Here is a 21545-nt window from a genome sequence, read left to right as displayed (position 1 = left end):
GGGAGATGAATTTATCTCTAATATAGATAGAAATGCCGCCTCCTTTGGTTGTCACATTTTGTGGTCTGAAGGTGTGGAAGGCATTCTAGCCTTGCAAGGCCAGGCTGCTCTCTAAGGCGTTGAACCAGGTTTCTGTGACTGCACAGACATCCACATCTTCCAGTGATAGAAGTGCTTCCAGGGGATGCAGTTTTAGGTTTAAGCTGCTAGCATTTAGCAACATGACCCTTATCTTGTTTTGATTGGCAAATTTCAAATCAGTAAGTTTGTTTTCAAGAACTTCCCTAAAAAGGCACTATGGCGAAGGCAAAAGCTTTTGCCAGCAGGCGAAAGCCTAGAGGTGCCTGGTGTATACCATCTCTGGCAAAGCAGCGAGGTTGGTCAACCATGGCTTCTCAGGCTGAAAGGAACTGGATCCCCTTTGAATGACACCAAAAACTAAGACAATTATTGAAATCAATCATTTTTTGTTTATACTGTGTATATGCAGACTGCACATAGCAGCCACACCAGCTTAGAATTGAACCAGAGAACCTTCAGCATTGAGGTGACAATGCTACTCACTGTGTCATCCAAATGTAAACAGAAGCGGCACAACATGTATAGCATTATAATGCATCATAATTTATCACCATTTAATGTTACTACATCTTGTATATAAGTATTGTTAACTGTTCCACTGGAAATTTACTAACTGATTTTTAAATGTGATGCTGAATAAACACAAAATATGTAATCAGTGTATTATAACTTTACACAAGAAGGCTTCTGTAATGCAACATGATTGCAGTGACTGAATATAACACAGCTGGTGAATGAGATGTGGAAAAGATGGCAGAAAAGTTGCATGCAGTGGTAACAAGTATAGAGGAGAGCTGTATACTTTTGCATCCTTAAATAGTATTTATTACATAATGTTAGAAGCAGATGTTCAGTCCCTTTAGCTTCCATTTTGCATATTTTGTTTGCACTGGTTTTCTGTTTAACAAAAAATTTGAATATTTGCAGAGATGTATGCAGATACCCCCAGGTAACAATGGAATATTTTCTCTTCTCTTTCAGGAAAATGTATTGCTTCACAGTACTACTACCAATGTCCTGCTCCACCACAGTCTGGTGAATATGGAGCAGCATGCCAAAGCACATGCCAGATACAACTACCTGGAGTAAAATGCGTATGTTTAATATTTTCTGATTCTGCATATTTAACTTTATTTTTCATGAAACACAAGTATGCCTTCTAGACAGCAGAAGGGTGCAGAAGTGGGACAGCAGAGTTTAGGTGGCCCCGTGGTTAAGATCTGTGGGTCCAGGATTCAGTTCTGACTTCTAGTTGCTGTTACTCTGTGTGCTGTCTGTGACTGTGTGTGTTTCTTTTGCAGAGTCCATTTTCTTTCCTCCTCCTGAAACTCATGTTAGTTGACTTGCTAGCTACTATCAACATATGCTGCTTGAGACTGATCCACTGTGATCAGTGCACTACCCTACTAAATAAAGAAATTTACTCTTTTATTTATGAACCAAGGATCACCTTATCTGCCCATTTAACTAAAATAAAAGTTTAAGTGTATAAGGACTTATATTATTAAAGCAGATGACTGAGAAACACAAACATCAAAAGTTTTAATAATAAGTACACTTAAGTAAATCATTTCATGAGCTTGTGTATGTATTGGCAAAATACTTCAGTCTGGTAAATCCACCAATGTATGATGTGCGAAGCTTGTAACAAATGCAAACAAGGTGATAGGTCATGTACTAGGTTAACTGCCTTTGCAGGCCATTTTAAGCCTAGCCAGTTTCCCCTTTTTGGTTGAATTAAACTATCCCATTTGGCTAGCGACTAGCGTTACCAATCCCATGGTCGATAATTATATATTATGCTTAATAATAACTTAAGGGGACCAATAGGTTCATAGGTGTGTACTAGGCTAATGGCCCTGGAGCCTATACAAGCCTAGCCCATAGGATTACCTGGCATTGTGCCACCCGACCTTAGTTCCCAGTGCCTCTGTCAAGTAGAGTCACTGGAGTGATCCCCAGGGTGAATTTTCTATTTCCCATCCACTCATCAAGATTTCTCTTGAAGAGGGCCAGTGAGGTGCTCTGTTTGACATGTATTGGAAGTCTATTTCATAGCATGGGCAGTCTGTGGGTTATGAACCTTGTCCCTCCAGCATGTTCTATTGATTGTGTTAATGAGGTTGAGGTCTCTGGAGCGTGTGATGCGGAGGGATTGGGATTTCTTTAGATGTAGCATTTCTAACAGAGCTGGATCAGACATGAATTTATAAGTCAAGCAGAGATTCCCTCTAAGTAGGCAATATGAGATGGAGAATAGTTGGAGTTTTTTGAGTCTGTCCATGTAGGACAAGTGTTTATGGCCTAGTATTCGCTGAGGTATTTTTGCGGCCTCTACAGTTGTTGCAGGTGTATAGTGAGGTACATGCCAAATGAGGCATTGTACTCAATGATTGACCTAATGAAGGAAGAGTAGAGGGTAACAATGTCCTCTTTCTTCCTGGATGCAAAACCCTTAGTAATGAGATGTGCCACATAGAAGGACTTTCTGACCACATTGGCAATGTGGTGGTCAAAAGAGAGGTTGCTGTCAACCTGTGTTCCCAGATCTCTTATAACTCCTGAGTTCATTGGACTACCATTGATGTGGTAATTCATGGGAACCAGATTTTTCCCAAAGGAATGACACATTTTTTGGCACTGAGCTTAAGGCCATGGTTCAGACACCAGTCGTTTGTCTCGGTGAGGCCTTTCTGTAGCATGCGAACATCACTTGGGGAGTTAATAACTCCCAACTTGCAATTGTCTGCAAATTTTGTCAGCCAGAGTCTCTTCATGTTGGTTTGGACTTCAGAGAAGTAGATAACAAACAGGAGAGGACCCAGGACCAAACTCTGTCGGACTCCACTCGTGACAGTTCGGCAGTCTGACTTGGAGTCAGCTACTTTCACAATGTGGGTTCTATCTGTGAGCCAGTTTGCAGCCCAACTACTGATACAGGGGTTGATGCTCAGCTTAGTGAGTTTTTCTATGATTCCTGAGTGGGGAATGGTATCAAAGGCCTTGGCCAGATCAAGGTAGGCTGTATGAACCAACTTACCTTCATCCACAGCTCTGATGACTGACTCAGAGAAGTCAACCAAGTTGAGCAGGCAGAATCTACCCTTCCCAAAACCAAACTGTGTGGGATCCAGAGTTTGGAGATTCCCTATATCCTTGTTTATTAGGTCCATGATGATGTGTTCCATACCTTTGCATATCAGACTCTTCAGGCTAATGGGGCGATAGTTCCCAGGGTCTGTAGTCTGTCCTCCTTTGTGCAAAGGGATGAGTGTAGCAGTGCGCCATTCATTAGGGAATAAGCCTGAGTTGAGGCTACGATTGAGCAGGGCGCACAGGTGAGCTGCCAGTTCACTCTGTAGTTCATGTAGAACACAGCCAGGGATATTGTCAGGTCCCATAGAAGCTGTATTCTTGGCCTTAGACAGTGCTGTTTTAACCTGTGCAGCAGTAATACTGGGTGCCTGGCAATCTACTGGTGCTGTGATTGGTCCTTTGCTGGGGGAGAGGGGGGTAAAGTTGGCACTGAATCTGTCGGTCAGTATATTGGCAATATCTGTTGGCTCAGTATAGGGGGTACCATTGTGCAGTATCTCAGAACAAATCTGGATATTGCTGAGGAGATTCTTTACATAATTATAGAAGACCTTGTGGTTGTCTTTACTATCTTCTGCAATTCTGTTTTCATAGCTAGCTTTAGAGGATTTGATGAGGAATCTCAACTTTGTTGTTGCTGATAAGGGAGTTTTTCCAGTCTTTGTACTTCACATTATTCCGCATCGGTTTCCTCCTCCTGTTGTAGAGTTTGTTTATGGCAGGGGACCACCAGATTGGCTTCCTTTTTTTGGAGGAGAGTGTCTTGGGTATGGCAAGATTCATGCATTTGTGTACGTGTTCATACATTGCACTGGTGTATGATTCGGCAGTCATGCAACTATTCTCCATTTGCATGGATGCCGTGAAGTTAGTCACCTCTGTTTGTAGGAGCCCAAAGTTAGCTATGGAGAAGTTTTTCATGGTGGTTACCTTTGCAAGGGTGTGGGAGGGATGTGGATTTCCAAGGTGATTAGTTTGTGGTAGGATCAAACCAGGGAGGAGTTGACTGTTGGTGTAGAGTAACGGTTGCCCATTTTAGTAATGACCGGGTCAAGGATGTTTCTACCTCTAGTGGGGGTAAGAACGAGCTGGTCCAGAGCATTGGAATTAATGAATTCCAGGAAACGTTTGGCAGTTGTATTGGTACACGAGTAGTTTTCCCAGTTGATGGAGGGGTAGTTGAAGTCGTCCAGTATGAGTGTGTTAGGTTGGACCCTAATATTTTCCAGGGTGCTTAGGAACGTGGAGTGTGAGTCTTGGGTCATGGTTGGGGACCTATAGTATGTGACAACCTGAATCACTGTCTTACCCAATGTTAGCTGCACCTGAATTATCTCTGATGCGTTATGTTGGGCTACCAGTCTGGAGGTGTGCGCATCTTTTATGAATATGGAAACACCACCACCTTTGGAGCTTCGGTCCAAGTTCTGGGGCTGAAAGGTGTGGAATGAGTTATAGCCTGGTAGTGCAGGGGTGTTTTCTGCTGCCTTGAACCAGGTCTCTGTTACAGCACAAATTTCAATGTTCTCCATTTTAAAGAGTGCTTTGAGTGAGCCCATTTTGAGAGTTAGACTTCTAGCATCAAGCAGCATGACCCTCAGATTGCATTTGTTTGTAGCTGTTACGGTGAGTGAAAGCATTTAGTAGTACAGGGAGCAGTCCTGGGGTAAATATTCTTTTTCCCATCTATAGATCCAAGTTGTGCTTGAACATGAGTAGGGATGAACTTTACTTTATGTCAGTGGGGAATCTGTTCCAAAGCAGCTGTATCCTCTGTAAGATATACTTCTCCCTCCAAACTGTTCTGTTCATGTTGCAGAAGAGGATTAGATCCCTAGATCAAGTATTTCATATGGCATTTGACTTGCTGATGTGCAGTAAATGTATCAGTATTGTGTCAGAGGATGCCTTCTTGTATGTCAGACACAGGTCACCTCTTAGCAGTCTGTGGAATGAGTATAGTGACAGAGCTGTGAGTCGGTCCATGTAGGACATGTTGTTTAGGCCTTGTATCCTTTCAGTAAGGTATCTCTGTGAGCATAGTTGTTGTATGTGTCTGGACAGATACGTGCCAAAGGGGCTATTATATTCAATGACTGGCTGAGTAAAAGGAGATAATGACATCCATAGATCCATACACATCCCCTTTGTTTATAAGCTGTACAATACAGAAGAGCTTTCTTACAATAGACACATGTTGGTCAAAAGTTAGGTCACTGTCCACATAAATTCCCAAATCCTGAAAAACTGGGTCAACTGTTAGAAGCATACTGTTAATGTGGTAGTTCCCTGGGATAGATGACATCCCAAAGGATATGTCTTCTTCTTTCGGCTTTTCCTGGTTAGGGGTCGCCACAGCGGATCACCTGTCCACTCATGATTGGCAGTGGAGTTTTACGGTGTCGAATTGCCAGCCCAGCACCCAGCCTTCCACAGAAGGCACACACACACAAACGCACTCACACTTAGGGCCAATTTAGAGTGTCCAATCCTGATATATGTCTAGGAGCAGAAAATTACCAACATCTTTCTGAATTAATTCCACATGTATCCTCAGCAAAATCTTTTACCTGTAGACCCTTTTCAATCATAATCTAAGCCGCAAGAGCAAAACTAAATACACTATATATATATATATATATATATATATATATATATATATATATATGGAAAATTTTAAGTGAAGACGAAAATGGAGTACTTTGAGAAAACCCACAGACACACACAGAAAACAAACTCCACAGAGACCGTGGCTAGCAGGTATGACTGAACCCAAGACCTGTGAGTTATAAGAATATTGTGCGTTGCAGAACATATGAGTGCAATAAAGTAGAAGTATGAATGTCTCATTAAAAATAATGCATAACAAAACCCTGACATAAGGTTGGTAGTCAAATGCAAGCAAGCGATTTAAAAGAGAATCCAAGGGCGCTACTTCACGAATCAGTTTAATAAAAATCACAGTGACAAGTTTTCACACAGCAGTGCCACTTAGCTACAACAGTAGTTGCTGCTGAATAAAACAGAATGGGATAGGCTAAAACTTTGGAAGATGGCAAAATGTGAATAATTCTTATACGAACATTCTTTTCTCCCTGATTAAAGGTAAGCTATTAGATTGTATTTCATTATATAAGAATATTTTTTCCCAACTTTATACCAGGTCAATGAACGTATGCATCCTTACTCTTGAGAGGATTTTTTTCTGTAATGTTGCACTTACAACACTAAAGAACAACTGAATTATTTGGTATTAGTGACACAAAGCTTGTATCAGGTTTTATTATCAGTTATTCTTTAGTTAGACAGATTTTTATTTTATTTTCTGACATTGTCATATTATTTACAAATGTCTTTCTGGTTAACAGGGAGTTCTATATATTTTTTAGCATCAAAATGCGTCAAACATATATTTATTGTATGAAATGCAAACAATAATTTTTCTAGGTGAACTGTTAAGAACACAGTTGAAAAATCACATCTCTAGGCTTATGTTCACTTACCAACTTACTCAGTCATAGGACTGAAACCACCCTTCTCACTAAATGTTCCTCTTAGGCATCATTCTAACAAACAGCAGAACCCTACACATTATGTAGATGCTCCCAAACACTCAAGTGACAACTGGCCTAATACTTACTGGACACTTAAGAAGTTATCTGAAGAAATTTTGATTTACAAGAATGTCCCTAACTCCTGGCTATTTTCTGCTTGGAAGCACGTACAATAAATTGTAATGCGGGTTAAAGCTGTACAAAACGTACACCTATAATATCCTGTTTCTTTAATGTTTTTTCCGCCCATGTAGATTAATTTATTTCTACTCAAAAAGATAAACATTTGTTGGAATATGTAGGAAATGCATCTTAGTAAACCCAAACAACTGTGGCGATGAGAAGCAAAGCAACTATCAAGCTATAGCAAGCTATTTCCAAAACATGCAACATCCACTTTACTTAACCTGATAAGCAAGCATTAATGCCCAACAGGGTGTGTGTCACTATGGAAACAAAGCCTGCCCAGTGGCGTCAGGCCTCTACATCCCTGAAAGGGCACTACTTCCACAACAACACACACCCTGGAGGGCATTATTGTGCTTAGAGAATGGGCTATCTGTAAAATTGTTGTGTTTTACTTTACTTATATATATTAAAAAATATATAGTAATAAAAATACATTTTTTGATGTAAAATAGCTCCTCTGCCTAATGTTTCAAATTTGTTGTAGTATATGGTAATGGTGTTGGAGGAAGCATTTTCATCCAAAATATAACGCTTTAAAAATATCCAGGTATTTACTTTATTTTATGGTCCCTTATTCCTAAAACATTTGGTTTGTTGCCAGTTATTGGAGACTGAAGTTAGTACATAATGACATGCATTTGAATTTCAGATTTTACTTCCTTCAGAAAATTCATCCCAACACAAAACCTTTTATTTAAGCAAGTTTGTATTTTTATAAGAGCGATAATTAAAATCTGTTCCTATTTTTGAGCTTTGGTTCCCCCTTTATTTTACACTTTATCCAGATTTCTTCAGCGGTAATGTTTAAAGGTATGCAAACCTCTTTACTGCTGCTGCTATGAATGGTCAATCTCACTCAGTCTCATATGCACACGTGGGCACACACACACACACACACACACACACACACACACACACCTCTGCTTCAGAAAATGCATGCTAGCACACAAATCCTAATATTGTAGTAAATTTGTGATTTTGTAACAGCAACATTTAAAATAATTTTCAGTCTTTGCCCCCATTTATTTTAGAGTTATCCAGATATCTAGAGATAAGAGGTAGAGATGTACACAAACCTCTTAAATGCTGCTGCCAGGGATCGCTCTCATTCTAACTCCTCTCTCTCCCTCGCTCACAAACACATACACACACTCGTCTGCTTTTATGTATCACCCACACATGCAGACAGAAAAACACACTTTCTTTTTTTTTTTTTTTTTTTTTTTTTATACACTGGCTAAACAGCAAAAGTGCTGCTTAGAAAGTGTAAAATAATAGCTTGATTAATCTTTCACTCTCATACATGGATACACTTTCACAGACAAAGTCATACACGTGCTGTTTTATTTTAATTTTTTTATTTTTTATTTAGCACTCGCTAAACAGCAAAAGTGCTGCTTATTGAGCATAAAATAATGGCGGCCACTAGATTTTTTTTTCAGTCCAATCTCTACAGCAGCTTGATATGCTGCAGTGAAGAGGCAGACTCGTTTTTCAGTGGGCATTACCTGTAGATTAACACCCTGCTGGAAAACGTTTATTCTTCAGTCAGGATGCAATCTACAGGTCACCTATTCTCTAAACAATATCAGATGTGGTGTTACTTCCCTCCTTACTGTCACAGCACTTATGCTGAACCACACATATTATTATACGTGTATTGCTCCCACAAATTCCATTTAATTTATGAAGTTTGCTCCTACCCTTTTCTACAGAACCCACCTCCATTTTTTTATCTTATTCACAGTTCAGCTGCAGTTGTTTAGATTTTGATTTCCATTTTCTAGTGAATGCTTTTTAGTGGCCAGTAAAATTAACCTTAGTAAGGTCTTACTATATTTGGGCAATTCAGATCATATATCCCAGCTCAAAAAGAATCATTTCCTTAGCTAAGAACTATCTGTTCCACCAACATTTCTGATAAAGTAACTCTGTAGGGAGTTTTTAAATTCTGTCAACTCTACCCCCCCAAAAAAAAATTGATTCATATTATCTCTCTCTTTCCCATTACACCTCCAGCAATTGCTGTCTACCTGAGGAAAAGTTCTCTGAGGTTTGCTTGGAGTATAATAACAAAAGATATGTACTTGCCATAACACTATATCCTTGCATCTTCCATCTATCTCAATTGAAGGCTATATTGCAGTGGACCAAATCTGAAGTAGACAACTTCTAGACTCTTATACCCAAGGCCCAGGCTACACCCCTCCACCCATAATTCTCCTCTGCCTTCACAGCTCCTCAGACTGAGTTTGCCTACCTATACAAATGAGTTTTACCTGTACTATATAAAAAGACAAAATGGCACCCAAGATAATCAATGACAATGCCAGACTGTAAGTAAGGCAAATCTCCAGACCAGTCCTATACGATCATTCAAGAGCCACATGTGACAAAGTGGCAGAAGTACGGAGGGAGGGAAGGTTGAGATGAACAGAAGATGACAGCACTGACCTATTACTATGGTAAGTACATAACTTTCTTATCTGATATTGCCGTTTTCATCAACCCGATCAGATGGGAGATGGGACACAGTCTCCCGTTACTAAAACTTTCTGAAGATCTCATGGAAGGATATTCCAGTGAATGATGGAGCCAAATGAAACCCAGTACCTAAACTAGAAGTCCAGCTTGTAATGGGAAATAAAAGTGTGAACAGTAGACCAGGTAGCTGCAGCACAGATATTATTAACAGGCACTCTCGCGAAAAAAATGCTGTGGAAGTTGCAACTGTTCTAGCAGAATAAGCTTTAACTTTGTGTGGTAAACACAATCCCTTGGCTTTATACAAAAAGAAATGCAATTGGACAGCCACCTGGTGAGTGTGATCTTGGAAGCGCCATCTCCAAAGGATATGATAATGGATTTTTTGGCATTTAGTTTCAGTCCATGATTTTGACATCAGGATGGCTAAGTCATTTAGGGATTCAGTGACTGCTCCTAGCTTGCAGTCATTTGCAAACTTACTCAGCCTCAGCCCTTTGGCACTGGCTTTTACTTCCAAAAAGTAAATACCAAACAGGACAGGTCACAGCACAAAACCCTGGGGGACTCCACTGGTGAATGGCCTCTCTGTGGAGGTAAATTCCTGTATTTTGATTTCTTGCATCCTGTGAGAGAGTTGGCAATCCAGTGGGGAGATTAGGGATTTATTCCCAGTCTATTTCACTTTGCTACTATGCCCGAGTAGCAAATTTTGTTAAAAGCTTAGGCCAGGTCGAAGTACGTGGTGTGGTACATCTTGCCTTCGTCCATTTCTTTGGTGACCTTTTCAAAAATATCCACCAGGTTGAGTAAGCATGACCTGCCTTTGACAAATCCAAACTATGACATGACTAATTCCGCAAGTCTTTCAATGTCAAAGTCAAAGTAAACTTTATTGTCATACAGATAAACAGAAAAGAAAAAGTGTGTGTCACTGCATGAAATTTCAATACTCAGGCTCGTACCATAAGAATTATAGTTTACAGAAGGGAAGATTAATAATAATTTAAAAATACTGAAAATAGAAATCAACATAAGATACTAAAAATAAATACAATAAAAAATAGATAAAAATTTGAAAGTTTTTACAGCAGAAATGCATATGCTTTGCATATGAGGCTGGTCAGACGTATGGGTCTGTAATTGCCTGGGTCTGTGGAAGGTCCTAACAACTTATGCAGGGGAGTGACAGTAGCTGTTCTCCACTAACTTGGTACAAAACCTGTATGGAAGCGGAGACTGAACAGTGTTGTCAGGGGGCATGGCTAAGTCATGCTTTATGCTATTTAAGATGCATCTAGGGTTATTTCAGGACCCATTGATGCTGTATTTTTAACTTTTCATAAAACTTTTAGAAGTTGGTCTTTTGTGACAGCTGAAGGTGAGCCAGTTCCTGGTATATCTTAAGAAACGGAGTGGAAAGAGGGGTGAATTTAAAGCTACATTTATTGCTCAGAAGATTGGCTATATCTTCAGACTAAGTGTAGGTGACATCATTCACAATCAGCTCAATGTATTAATTATTGTCTATTGTATGAAGTACAGTCTTTGCTGCAGATAATGCAAATACTACACTACCCTACTGTAGATAGCATTGTACTGATTCTTAATATCCCAGCCATGGCTTAAATCTATGAATAATAAGTGTAAACACAGTATCACTATTGAGACATTGCAGTTGTGGAACCTGCTGTGCAATTATATTCTCTCATCACTTAGATTTACTTTGATGTATGTCTTTTGTTTGTTTCATTTCCTTGTTGTGCTATTTTTGGCATATTTGACTTGCTAATTTGTTGTTGTGTGTTGCTCCTCTGGACCTGGGTTGTGGATGAAAAGGGTCATTTGACCAGCCCACATAACCAGTTTTTAAATAGCAGTGAATAAATAAATAAATAAATAAATAAATAAATAAATAAAATACTTGCATTCTGAAAGACATGTTTGTCCTTGTAGGCTGAGTTTGTAATTGGTCATCCTGTGATCATTGCTCTACCCCAGTAACTAAAACGTAAAAAAATAAATAAATAAAAATAACTCCTTTTGTGGTGTGTGCTTTTCAGTAGAAATTACTTGGGTATGATCCTGCAGCATCTTTTGTAGAATGTACCTTTTTAAACTGATATTTCCATAATTGTAACCCTTAAGAACAGATGATGGAATTAGCCTTATGATTGCATAATTTATTTTTTTCGTATTTTTAATTTAAGAAGTGCAGAAAATATGAATTGTATTTCATCCTGTCTGTCCAATTTAACTGATGTGATACTGTGGTTTCACTTCAGAATCTCGAATTCCTGAAAACTCGAACTTCATATGGTCGAGACCGTATGATCGAGTTTTCAGAAACTCGAAATTCCGAGCTGAAATTAAAAAAAAAAAATGTCAAGCACATCGTTTCTGCAGGGGGGCACACCCCTCTGCACCCCCCACACCCCCCTACTTAAATATACCAACTCTGAGATCGTGCTGCAGTAGGGAAAAGGGAAATCTCCTGTTCTGTGCTGTATGCAGAAGCGCAGAACAGGAGATTTCCCATTTCCTTGCTATAGTGTGATCACAGAGAGGGTATATTTAAGTAGGGAGGGTGCAGGGGGACTTGCCCCCCTGCAAAAAAACTAATATTCATCTAAATTAAAGTATTTTTTTAACACTTTACAATTTTGAGTTTCTGAAAACTCGATCATATGAGCTCGACCATATGAGGTTCGAGTTTTCAGAAATTCGGGATTCTAAAGTGCTCCTGATACTGCTGCCTTGCAGATCTGATTTGGTATGTCTTCCTAGTGTTCAAATCTCTGGCTGTTTCAAACTCCCATAATTGATCTGTCTACTAGCCCACTGCAGATCTAGTTTGCTGCTCTGAAAGATGGATGCAATTTTGTGCACTCTGCTAAGTGCTCAATTTTTTAAGTCTATTTTACAGATTTTTATTTAACTTCTATCAGTCTCTTGGTGCTTACCCCTTTCTTATCAAGCACTATATTTGTTGTTAAAAAGGAAAAACTCTGCTTATTCTACCACAGCTTCTTTTTCAGCAATGGGTGTGGTAGCCTCTCCCTTAGTTAAAACTGATAGTTTCCTATCCTTGCTAAAGTAGTTAATTCTTATTTATTTTCTGCCTTTCCAACTAATGCTTAGCGATGTTAATGTTTTACATGATGTTAGATGCTGTGATATTATTTAAAACATTTACAATTGGTCTAATCTGATTGTGATTTTTACATTTGGAGAGTGCATTAATAGGGAAAAGTGCTTCAAAAAGTGTGGCAGATATGTCCATAAGATTGTACCCCAGGACACCCACGATCTCTGCACGGTGTGCCAGGGATTAGAATATCTTTCTTTGGGTTCCTGTATTTATAAAAGCTTCGACCCTTGTTTACTATTAGAATGACAAGACAAGTTCATTCCTAAGGGACTTCTCCGTTTGGAGCATGACAAAGGAAAAAGGAAAGAAAAAGATAATGATAAAGCTGTCATAAAATAAAAGTAGAACAAAGGTAAAGAAGGCAGGAAAAGAACGGCCAAACATCTGGTTGCTTCTTATTGGTTCTTAGTTTCATACGACAATCCTAGGCTATTGGCCCAGAGGACCTTATAAACCTAGCCAAGAATTTCAGCCATGTTCCCACAAAGTCGGCACCTGTTTTCCCTGTCCAGCATATATTTTCTGTTTTGTTTCCCATCCAGTCATCCAGATTCCTCTTAAAGACAGCTAGTGAGGTACTCTACTTGACATGGAGAAGAAGTCTGTTCCACAGATATGGGAGTTGTTGGGACACAACTCTATCTTGCCAACAAGTTCTATTAATGTTAAGCAGGTTGTGCAAGTGGAGTTTGACTTGCAGATATGCAGCAACTCCATCAAGGGTGAGTCTGAGACGGCCTTGTATGCCAGACACAGTTCATCTCTGAGTAGAGGGACAGGGCTTTTAGCCTATCTGTTTAGGTTAGTTGTTTGAGACCCTGGATTTTCCTGGTCAGCAGCCTCTCTGGTCTCTCCAACTGGTGCATGTGCTTGGCAAGGTACATGCAAAAGGGAGCATTGTACTCGATAATGGGCCTGGTAAGAGGAGTACAGGGATGTTATGACCTCCTTGTTCCTGGATGAAATACCCTTATTTATGAGGTGGGCCATGTAGAAAGCCTTCCGTACAGTGGAGGCAACATGGTGATCAAAAGTCAGGCTGCTATCAATCTGGGTGCCCAAGTCCCTCATGACTGATTGTGTGCTTAGTACTTTGTTATTAATGTGATAATTAGTGGGAACACTGTTTTCCCGAAAGGGGATAATGATGCATTTATTAGCATTCAGTTTGAGGCCATGCTTCTGGCACCATTCATTAGTTTGGTTAAGGCCCTTAACTAGGGTAATTTTTGACAGTGCCGAGCTTGCAGCCATCTGCAAGCTTGGTCAGCCACAGTCCACTGGTTTTGGTTTGCACCTCAGAAAAGTATATCCCAAACAGTAGAGGCTCCAAGACCGATCCTTGGGGTATGCCACTTGTTACAGGTCTACTACTAGAGGTGACTTCCCATATCTTGATTGAGTGGGTTCTATCAGTGAGCCAGTTACCTGCCCATCTGGTAACATATGGGTTTATGCCTAGCTGTGAGAGTTGATCTGTTATGCCCAAGTGGGGAATAGTGTCAAAGGCTTTGGCTAGGTCAAGGTAGGGGGTGTGCGTTGCCTTGCCCTCATCCATGGCTTTGTTGACTGTTTCGAAGAAGGTGACCAAGTTTAGCAGGCACGATCTCCCTTTGACAAAACCAGACAGTGTGGGATCAAGCATTTGGAGGTTGCCAATGTCCTTGTTTATAAGTTCCATGATAATTCTTCCCATGGCTTTGCAGATCAGGCAAGTTAGGCTGATGGGCTTATAATTGACTGGGTCGGTGGACGCTCCACCTTTGTGCAGAGGGATGACAGTGGCTGCCCTCCATTCTGCTGGAATGAACCCAGTGCACAGGCTTTGGTTGAATAGGTTGCCTAGTGGTGCTGAGAGCGCTTGCCTGATTTAATGTAGGACACAGCCAGGATGTTGTCCCATGGAGGCTGTATATTTTTGCCTTTGAAAGGGCATTAATAACCTGCTCCCTAGTGATGAAGGGAGGGGGCAGGTTCTGGGGATGTCCTGATTTACTGATGGGGGGACAAGGAGGTGAAGTTTTCACTGAACTTGTCTGCCAGCTGTTTGGCTATATCTATAGCATTTGTGTATGTAGTATTCTTGACCACCAATTCAGAGCAGATTTGGGAGTTACCTTTGAGATTGTGGACATATGAGAAGAAGGCCTTGTGATTGTCCTTAGTGGATGTAGTCGATTTGGACTCTAAGTTAGCCTTAGAGGATTTCACCAGTGACCTTATTTGCTCGTTCAGACAAAGGAGAGATTGCTTCCAACTTGGCACCTGCTCCTTCTTGGTCCTTTGAAAGCAATTTTCTCCTTTTATTATAGAATCTGTTTATTGCTGCTGCTGTCCACCAGACAGGTTTACTCTTCCTTGAGGAAGATGATTTGGTCCTGTCAGGTATTTCTGGGTCCATGCAGCTGTATAGGTGCTCATATATTTTTTTGATGTAGGCTTGGACATTAGTGCTTGATTCAACTGAAGAGATGGTGTTTCTGAAGCTGCTTTTTCCTGCTATTGGGAGGTTGTAGTAAGCTTTGGAAAAGTTTTTTGTTTGACCCTGGCAAGGGTGGGGGGGGGGGGGGCAGGGGAGATGGTGACTTTGAAAGTGATTGCTATATGGTCGGAGCTTACCAATGAGGATGACACTGTAGGGGTGCTGCAGTGGCTACTCATGTTGGCTAGTACCAGGTCCAGGATATTTTCACCTCTTGTGGGAGTGTCGACCAGCTGATCCAATGCATTGGCATAGACAAAGTCTAGGAATCTCTGGGCTTTCGTGTTTGAATAGGTCTTCCACTCTATGGTTGGGTAATTAGTCGCCCAGGATCAGGGTAGAGGGTTGAATCTTCAAGTAAGTCTAGATAGGTGGAGTGGGCCTCCTGAGTCATGGTCGGGGGTCTGTAGCTAGCTACGATTTGAATAGGTGTTTTGTCAATAGCTAACTGCACCTGGAGTGTCTCATGTGCGTCATACTCTTTGACTAGCCTTGAGGTGTGTATGCCTTTGATAAATATTGAACCTCCACCTCCTTTGGCTTTGTAACCCTCTGTTTGGGGTCTGAAAGTATGGAAGAAAAAGTAAACTGGTAAGCCTGGGTTGCTCTCCTCAGCTTTGAACCCAGGTTTCAGTGACTGCACAAATGTCAGCATCTTCCAGGGCGAGGGATGCTTGCAGTGAGTGCAGTTTCATGTTGAGACTTCAAGCATTTAGCAGCATGAAATTTCAATTTTGTTTAGAAGAATTTTTCACATTGATAATTCTGTCCTCATGACTTTACCTAAAAAGGCACTATGGGGGAGGCAAGAGCCTTTGCCTGAAGCCCAGGGTAGACAGATGAAGGCCATCTCTAGCAAAGCATCGTGGTCTGTCAGTCATGAACTCCCAGGCTGTCTGGTACTGGATCCCATTGGAATGACATCGGAAACTAAGCCAGTTGTTAAAGTCAATCATTTTCTGTTTGCACTGAAGCATCATTCTGGATGGTGGTTGGATGCTGCTTAAGGCTAGAGGCATACCTGCCTGGGACACACATTCAGTGAGCTTATTCATGTCTCCCTCTGTTTAGTCCAGAGAGGCACATCTCAATTCATTCACACCAACATGGACTATGACAGTACCTGTTGTTGAGTGTGTGAGTGATATGGTGGATTCTAGCACCTGACAAGCAACTTACCATGACCTTCCCCTTTTCTAGCCTGGTGAGGGGCACATCTGTGTATCTCATGACATAGTCTCCTATGACTAGTATGTTGGGTTTGTGGCTGGGCCGTAGAGGCTGTGTGACACAGGCATGTGTACTACGTGTAGTGCTTGGTGGATGGGTTGTGATGTACGTGTGTGCTTTGGCCTCAGAGGTCTCTTTCTGCACTGAAAGTCTAAAGGACATAATCCCGGCAACCACTATCCATACTGGTTTTGGTATCGATGGTTTGTCTGGTACTGTGCTGCTCTTGTATAGAAAATTGTCATTTATTTATTTTATTTAACATTTGTTTACCAGGAAGATCCGACTTGGATAAAGTCAGTTTTCTGTGGAGGCCCGGGCAGAAACAATCCAGACACATGTCTTTGTAATGTGGAAAGAAAACAAAGCACCCAGAGAAAACCCACAAGAACACAGGGATGGCATGCAAGACTCCACACAGAAGGCACCCCAACCGAGAATCGAACCGAAGAACCTCTTGCTGTGAGGCAACAATGCTACCACTGCACCACTGTGCTGTCATTTCAGAAAGAATGCCTAAAATGGTCATAAGCAGGCCTTTAATGGACAGAGAGCTCTCTAAACTTCTCTCTTCCTTCCCACATCTTCCCTTAGGTCTACTAGGTCCCTTACGAATCACTTCTGAAATTGACTAGGACAAGATGATGAGGGCATTTTTGAAGCTGCAGATTGAAGTGGACATCAATTGATCCCCTTCTGTTTCTAGGGCTGATCAGGGTGCCCCACATTCCTCTCTACAAGCTTCTCCCCTGGTCTCAGTTTAAACAACAGTGTTGCACCTGTAGCCTGTAAAGTTGGCACAGACTGTCTTGGAGGCTTTGGTGCTAACATTATTTTGTGCAAGTCTCTCTACAATGAGACTGTTTAGGTCAGTGGAGACTCAGGCTGAGCCTTTGATGCTGGGCCTTTGGCAGTGTTTTTACTGTGATTTGTTTAGTGACATTTTTGCTGCATTCAAGGTGTCAGCTAGATATCAGTGCCATCCAGGACTTCAGCATCTGTACTACCATCCTCAGTGTTGCTGCTGTTCACATCAGTGGAGCCAGATATGATCACCAACTCTTAGATCCCCAATACCAACAGATTCTGGATCAGCTTTTGAGGTTATCAAGAAGACGGTTGCTTCCTGTCCTCGAATGTCTACAGAAGCTATCATGACACCAATTCCATCTTTTAGTACTCTTAAGTCTGGTCTTCAGCCCTCTCACCATCCTTCCCAGGTACTGAGCAGACCTAAAGGTTTCATCCAGCCTTCTACAGAGAGTGAGATAAAGTCTTTTTGGGATTCTGATGGATCCCCACCAGATCCTCCAAGAGACTGGATATGTAAAATGAAGGACATCACCTTCCCCATAGAATCCATCACACTGGATGCTGATTTGGATGAAAAGGACGTTTCCCTACAGTTCCCTGGAAGACATCAAATATGATGAAATCCTAGGACTGATGCACCAGAGGTGGCCTTGGTCCTCATCCCTGCCCTCCCCAGATGAAGTAGCATTGTTTGAGCTGTAGAGGTCTGCACGCTCTACCTCCTGGTTGGTGCCAACATGGATTCCTTGACTGACTTGATGGCAGGAAGACAAGTCAGGAGACTCATTTCATGGAGGATATGCTCAGGAAACTGGACAGAATTCATCACTGTAAGGACAAGGTGGTACCAGAGTAAGGCACTCAACTGGACTCTATCATTGTAACAGCAGCCAGCAAAAGAGAGTGTCAAAAGACACAACAGTTGCCCATCCCTTTAAGAAAGAGTCGCATGCAATGCAATGAATGGGGAAGTGTGCCTATGCCTTGAGTATATTTCAGTTATATTACCTCACTCATGTGACCTGCTTCCAAAGAGATATAGCCAAGCAGACATTGGTCTCCAGAGTCTAGAAAGTAAGTCAGAGCTCATGTGGCCACTACATTAAATATTTCCAACCTCTTGATGAGACTGTTTTACAATAAAACCAGTGGAGCAGCTAGAGCGGCAGCAGCACTCATAATTGAGACAGCATGCCTGGCTCTGCCTTTGTGAGTCTGAGGACCACTATAAACCACCCTTTGCCATTGTCTCCTATAATTGATCCACATTGTTTGTATCTAAAATTAAAGAAAAACTACAGAAGAGTGAGCAGGAAGGAAAGAAGGTTTCTTCCCCAGAATATCAGTTTGAATCCCCCAATGATCATACAGCAGTAATCAGAAGGGTTCCATTTCACTCTTGTTCAGAAAATCCAAACCACAATACTTTGAATAGTCTTCTGACAAGAGTGGCTTAGACAGCGTTTTCAGGGGATTCCACCCTAGGGACAGAAATGCTCCATAAAACCAGGGATCCAGAAAGTTCTTTTTGAGAAAACAACCTCAACATCCCTGTAGACTTGCCCAGCTGCTCCCATCTGTAGGGACTTAGGGGGTGGTTATCTCTTCAGTCTCAGTGACCTAAATCAGTGTGTTACAAAGACCCAGCTCAGGATGGTGACAGGGCAAACTACTTTGCTGTGCTTACAGCAAACAACTGAATGCTGTTCTCAGACCTGTAGGACTCCTATCTTCACATCAAAATTGCCAGGGAGTACAGGAGATTTCTGTGATTCTGGCAAGAGACCAATCACTATAAGTTCTGAACAATGCCCTTTGGTTTCACCACACACCCCCAGTTGATTATCAAGAGCATGGCACTCTTTACAGCCCATCTACAACTTAGTGATCTGTATTTTCCCATAAGTAGACAACTGGCTTCTAGCCACTTAGTCAATAGAATCCTTAATCTCTGACAGAGATTGTTTACTTCAGCTCTGCTTGTCCTTAGTTATCTCTGTAAACTTAGAAAAATATCAGCTTCAGCCTTCTCAAACATTGGTTTTCATAGGCTGCCAGTTGGATACAATATCTTGCATTCTGACATTACCAAACGACTGTCTTCAATCACTAAGAAGTTCCATTTGCACTTTAAGCTAACATTCTCCCCTGACCAGACTGTTCTTGAAAGTTCTCATACTGATGGCTTTGTCCAAACTTTTAGTGTCACATGTTCTACTTACATGCAGATTCTGCAGTGGACCCTAAGTATACAGTAGCCCCTGCCATCCAACAACATGAATGCTACAATTCATATGACTACAGTCTGCAGGCACCACCTGACCCGGTGGCCTGAATCTCCTATGGTCTACCTAGGACAATTGTTTGTCCCTTCTACAACATCAAACAGCAGCAGCTATCACTGATGCCTTCTCTATGGGTTAGAGGATGCATTATGGAGAGAGAATGAACCAAGAAACCTTATGGACTTAACTTTCGCATAAACATCCAGGAGATAAGGGCAGTCATCATAGTCTTCCAGCCCTTTCAGGACTACCATTCTCCGGGAGACATCACCATTCACTCAGACAGTTTGCCAGTAGTATGCTGTATCAATTTCAGACTTAAATAATAAACTGCTACAAAGTACGGATTGTAATCTTTCTTTAGGGCAGTTGGGTCCACTGACCTGCAGTTTTAAGGAACGATTTTTTTTTATGTGCAACCAATGAGCCAAGAAGGGTGAGAGCCATGCAGGAGACTAAATATAGACAAAAAAAGCATGCATTTTACAAGTGAGAAGTGGATGTGAATAAGAAGTGACTCAGTCATATCTGTTGTCAGTCTCATTGAATTTGTATCAAACTGCTTATGATTGTTTGCTTTTTTTGGCTAGTGACAACCCTTCAACTCTGCCCTTTTCATGGCACTCACTCACTCGTGTATTGCAGATGAAGAGTGTAGGTCATAGCTTTCAACTTCAAAATTCTGGACAAAGCCAAAAATAATTATTATTTATAATTATTATTTATTTTATTATGTATTTATTTACTATTTAGTAACAGGGTAAGTGGACTGGTCCAGAGACCCTTATTAGTAATGACTTGGTCTTAAAAGCAATAAAAAGTACAAGGAAGCTTAAGTTATGCACTTTAAATATGATAAAATATAGCAATCATCAACATGTGGGTGTGGTATATTATTGAAATAACCAACGTCGGTGTGGTATATTGAAGATTTGACCATAGTTGCTGTGGTTTAATCATGAGGGCAAAGCCCAAGTGATTAAATAAAGCTAACAGTGGGTAAATCTTCACTATACCTCACCACGGAGTCAGTCATTGCTATTATACAATGACATTATTTAAGAAAAAAATAATCTGTGGTGGCCTTCCTCATTTTTCCAGTATCGTGGGGCTTTTTTAATGTACAGCGCATGCATATGGGACTTGCATCCCCTTGCTTACTCAGTACATCAGTGCTGTGCAAAAGAAGCAACAGAGAAAGGAAGTTCTCAGTTGCTTTTATTTATTTATTTTTTTTTAAACAAAAAAAAACAGGAGACTTTCAACATTCGGGAGAGCTGGGACAGAGAAAATAAAAGTATAATCAGGTATATTGCTTTAGTTTTGCAGAACATGCCTGATTATCCTCTAATTTTTCTCTGTGCCATCTCCCTTGTTCATTTGAGGTCTTCAGTTTTTTTAAATTTATTCAAAAAAAGGAAGAAGAAAAAAGTAAAATTATTCTGAGATATACAAATGGAAAAAAATCTGGGCTACTGGACCTTTTTCCATTGGTATATTCTTGGATTTACAATGGGCACGCTGGTTGGGCTGACCAGTCAGTGTGCTCCTTTTTGAAGATTGCTGGCCAGTCATTGTATAATGAAGATTTACCCACAGTTGGTGTGGTTTAATCATGAGGGAGTGGGTTATTGCTATTATACAATGACATTTAAGAAAAACGTTTCTTACTTTTATTAAGTAATGTCTTTGTATAATGTAGCAGTGGTGGTCTTCTGCTTTTCCCTTCATATCCTGGAGCATTGCTGATGTACTGTGCATGCATATGGTACTTGCATTCCCACGCTTTCATAGTACACCAGTGTTGTGTGAAGGAAGCAATGGAGAAAGGAATATCTCTGTTACTTTTTTTTTCTTTAATTAAAAAACAGAAAGAAACTGGGAGGCTTTTAACATACAGGAGAAATGGGCAGAGAGAATAAAAAGATAATCTGGTATGTTTATTTTATTTTGTGTAACATACCTGATTATCATTTATTTTTCTCTGTGCCATCTCTCTTGTTCATTTAGGTCTCTAGTTTTGTGACCTTATTTTAAAAAAAATGAAATAAAAGTAAATTTTTTATTGCATATATTAATGGAAAAATGTCCAGGTGTCTGGACCTTTTTCCATTGGTATATGCTCAGATTTACACTGGGCACGCTGGTTGAGCTGACCAATAAGTGTGATTCTTTTGTAT

The 21545-nt window shown here is 40.8% G+C and overlaps 1 protein-coding gene across 1 annotated transcript in view; it reads left to right on the top strand.

The window, feature by feature from the left end:
• LOC122791455 (mucin-6-like) overlaps positions 1-21545 on the top strand; it is a 1068266-nt gene that overhangs the window by 781650 nt on the left and 265071 nt on the right. Inside the window, exon 19 of the mRNA XM_044059200.1 lies at positions 1063-1175. Coding sequence (XP_043915135.1) covers positions 1063-1175 — 113 coding nt within the window. The remainder of the gene's footprint in view (positions 1-1062; positions 1176-21545) is intronic.

This window comes from Protopterus annectens, chromosome 17.part0 (genome assembly GCF_019279795.1).
Source record: "Protopterus annectens isolate FY-2018-M chromosome 17.part0, PAN1.0, whole genome shotgun sequence".
Lineage (NCBI taxonomy): Eukaryota > Metazoa > Chordata > Ceratodontiformes > Protopteridae > Protopterus > Protopterus annectens.
Note: the sequence above shows the minus strand (reverse complement) of the source record. Positions and strands in the feature narration are given on the sequence as shown.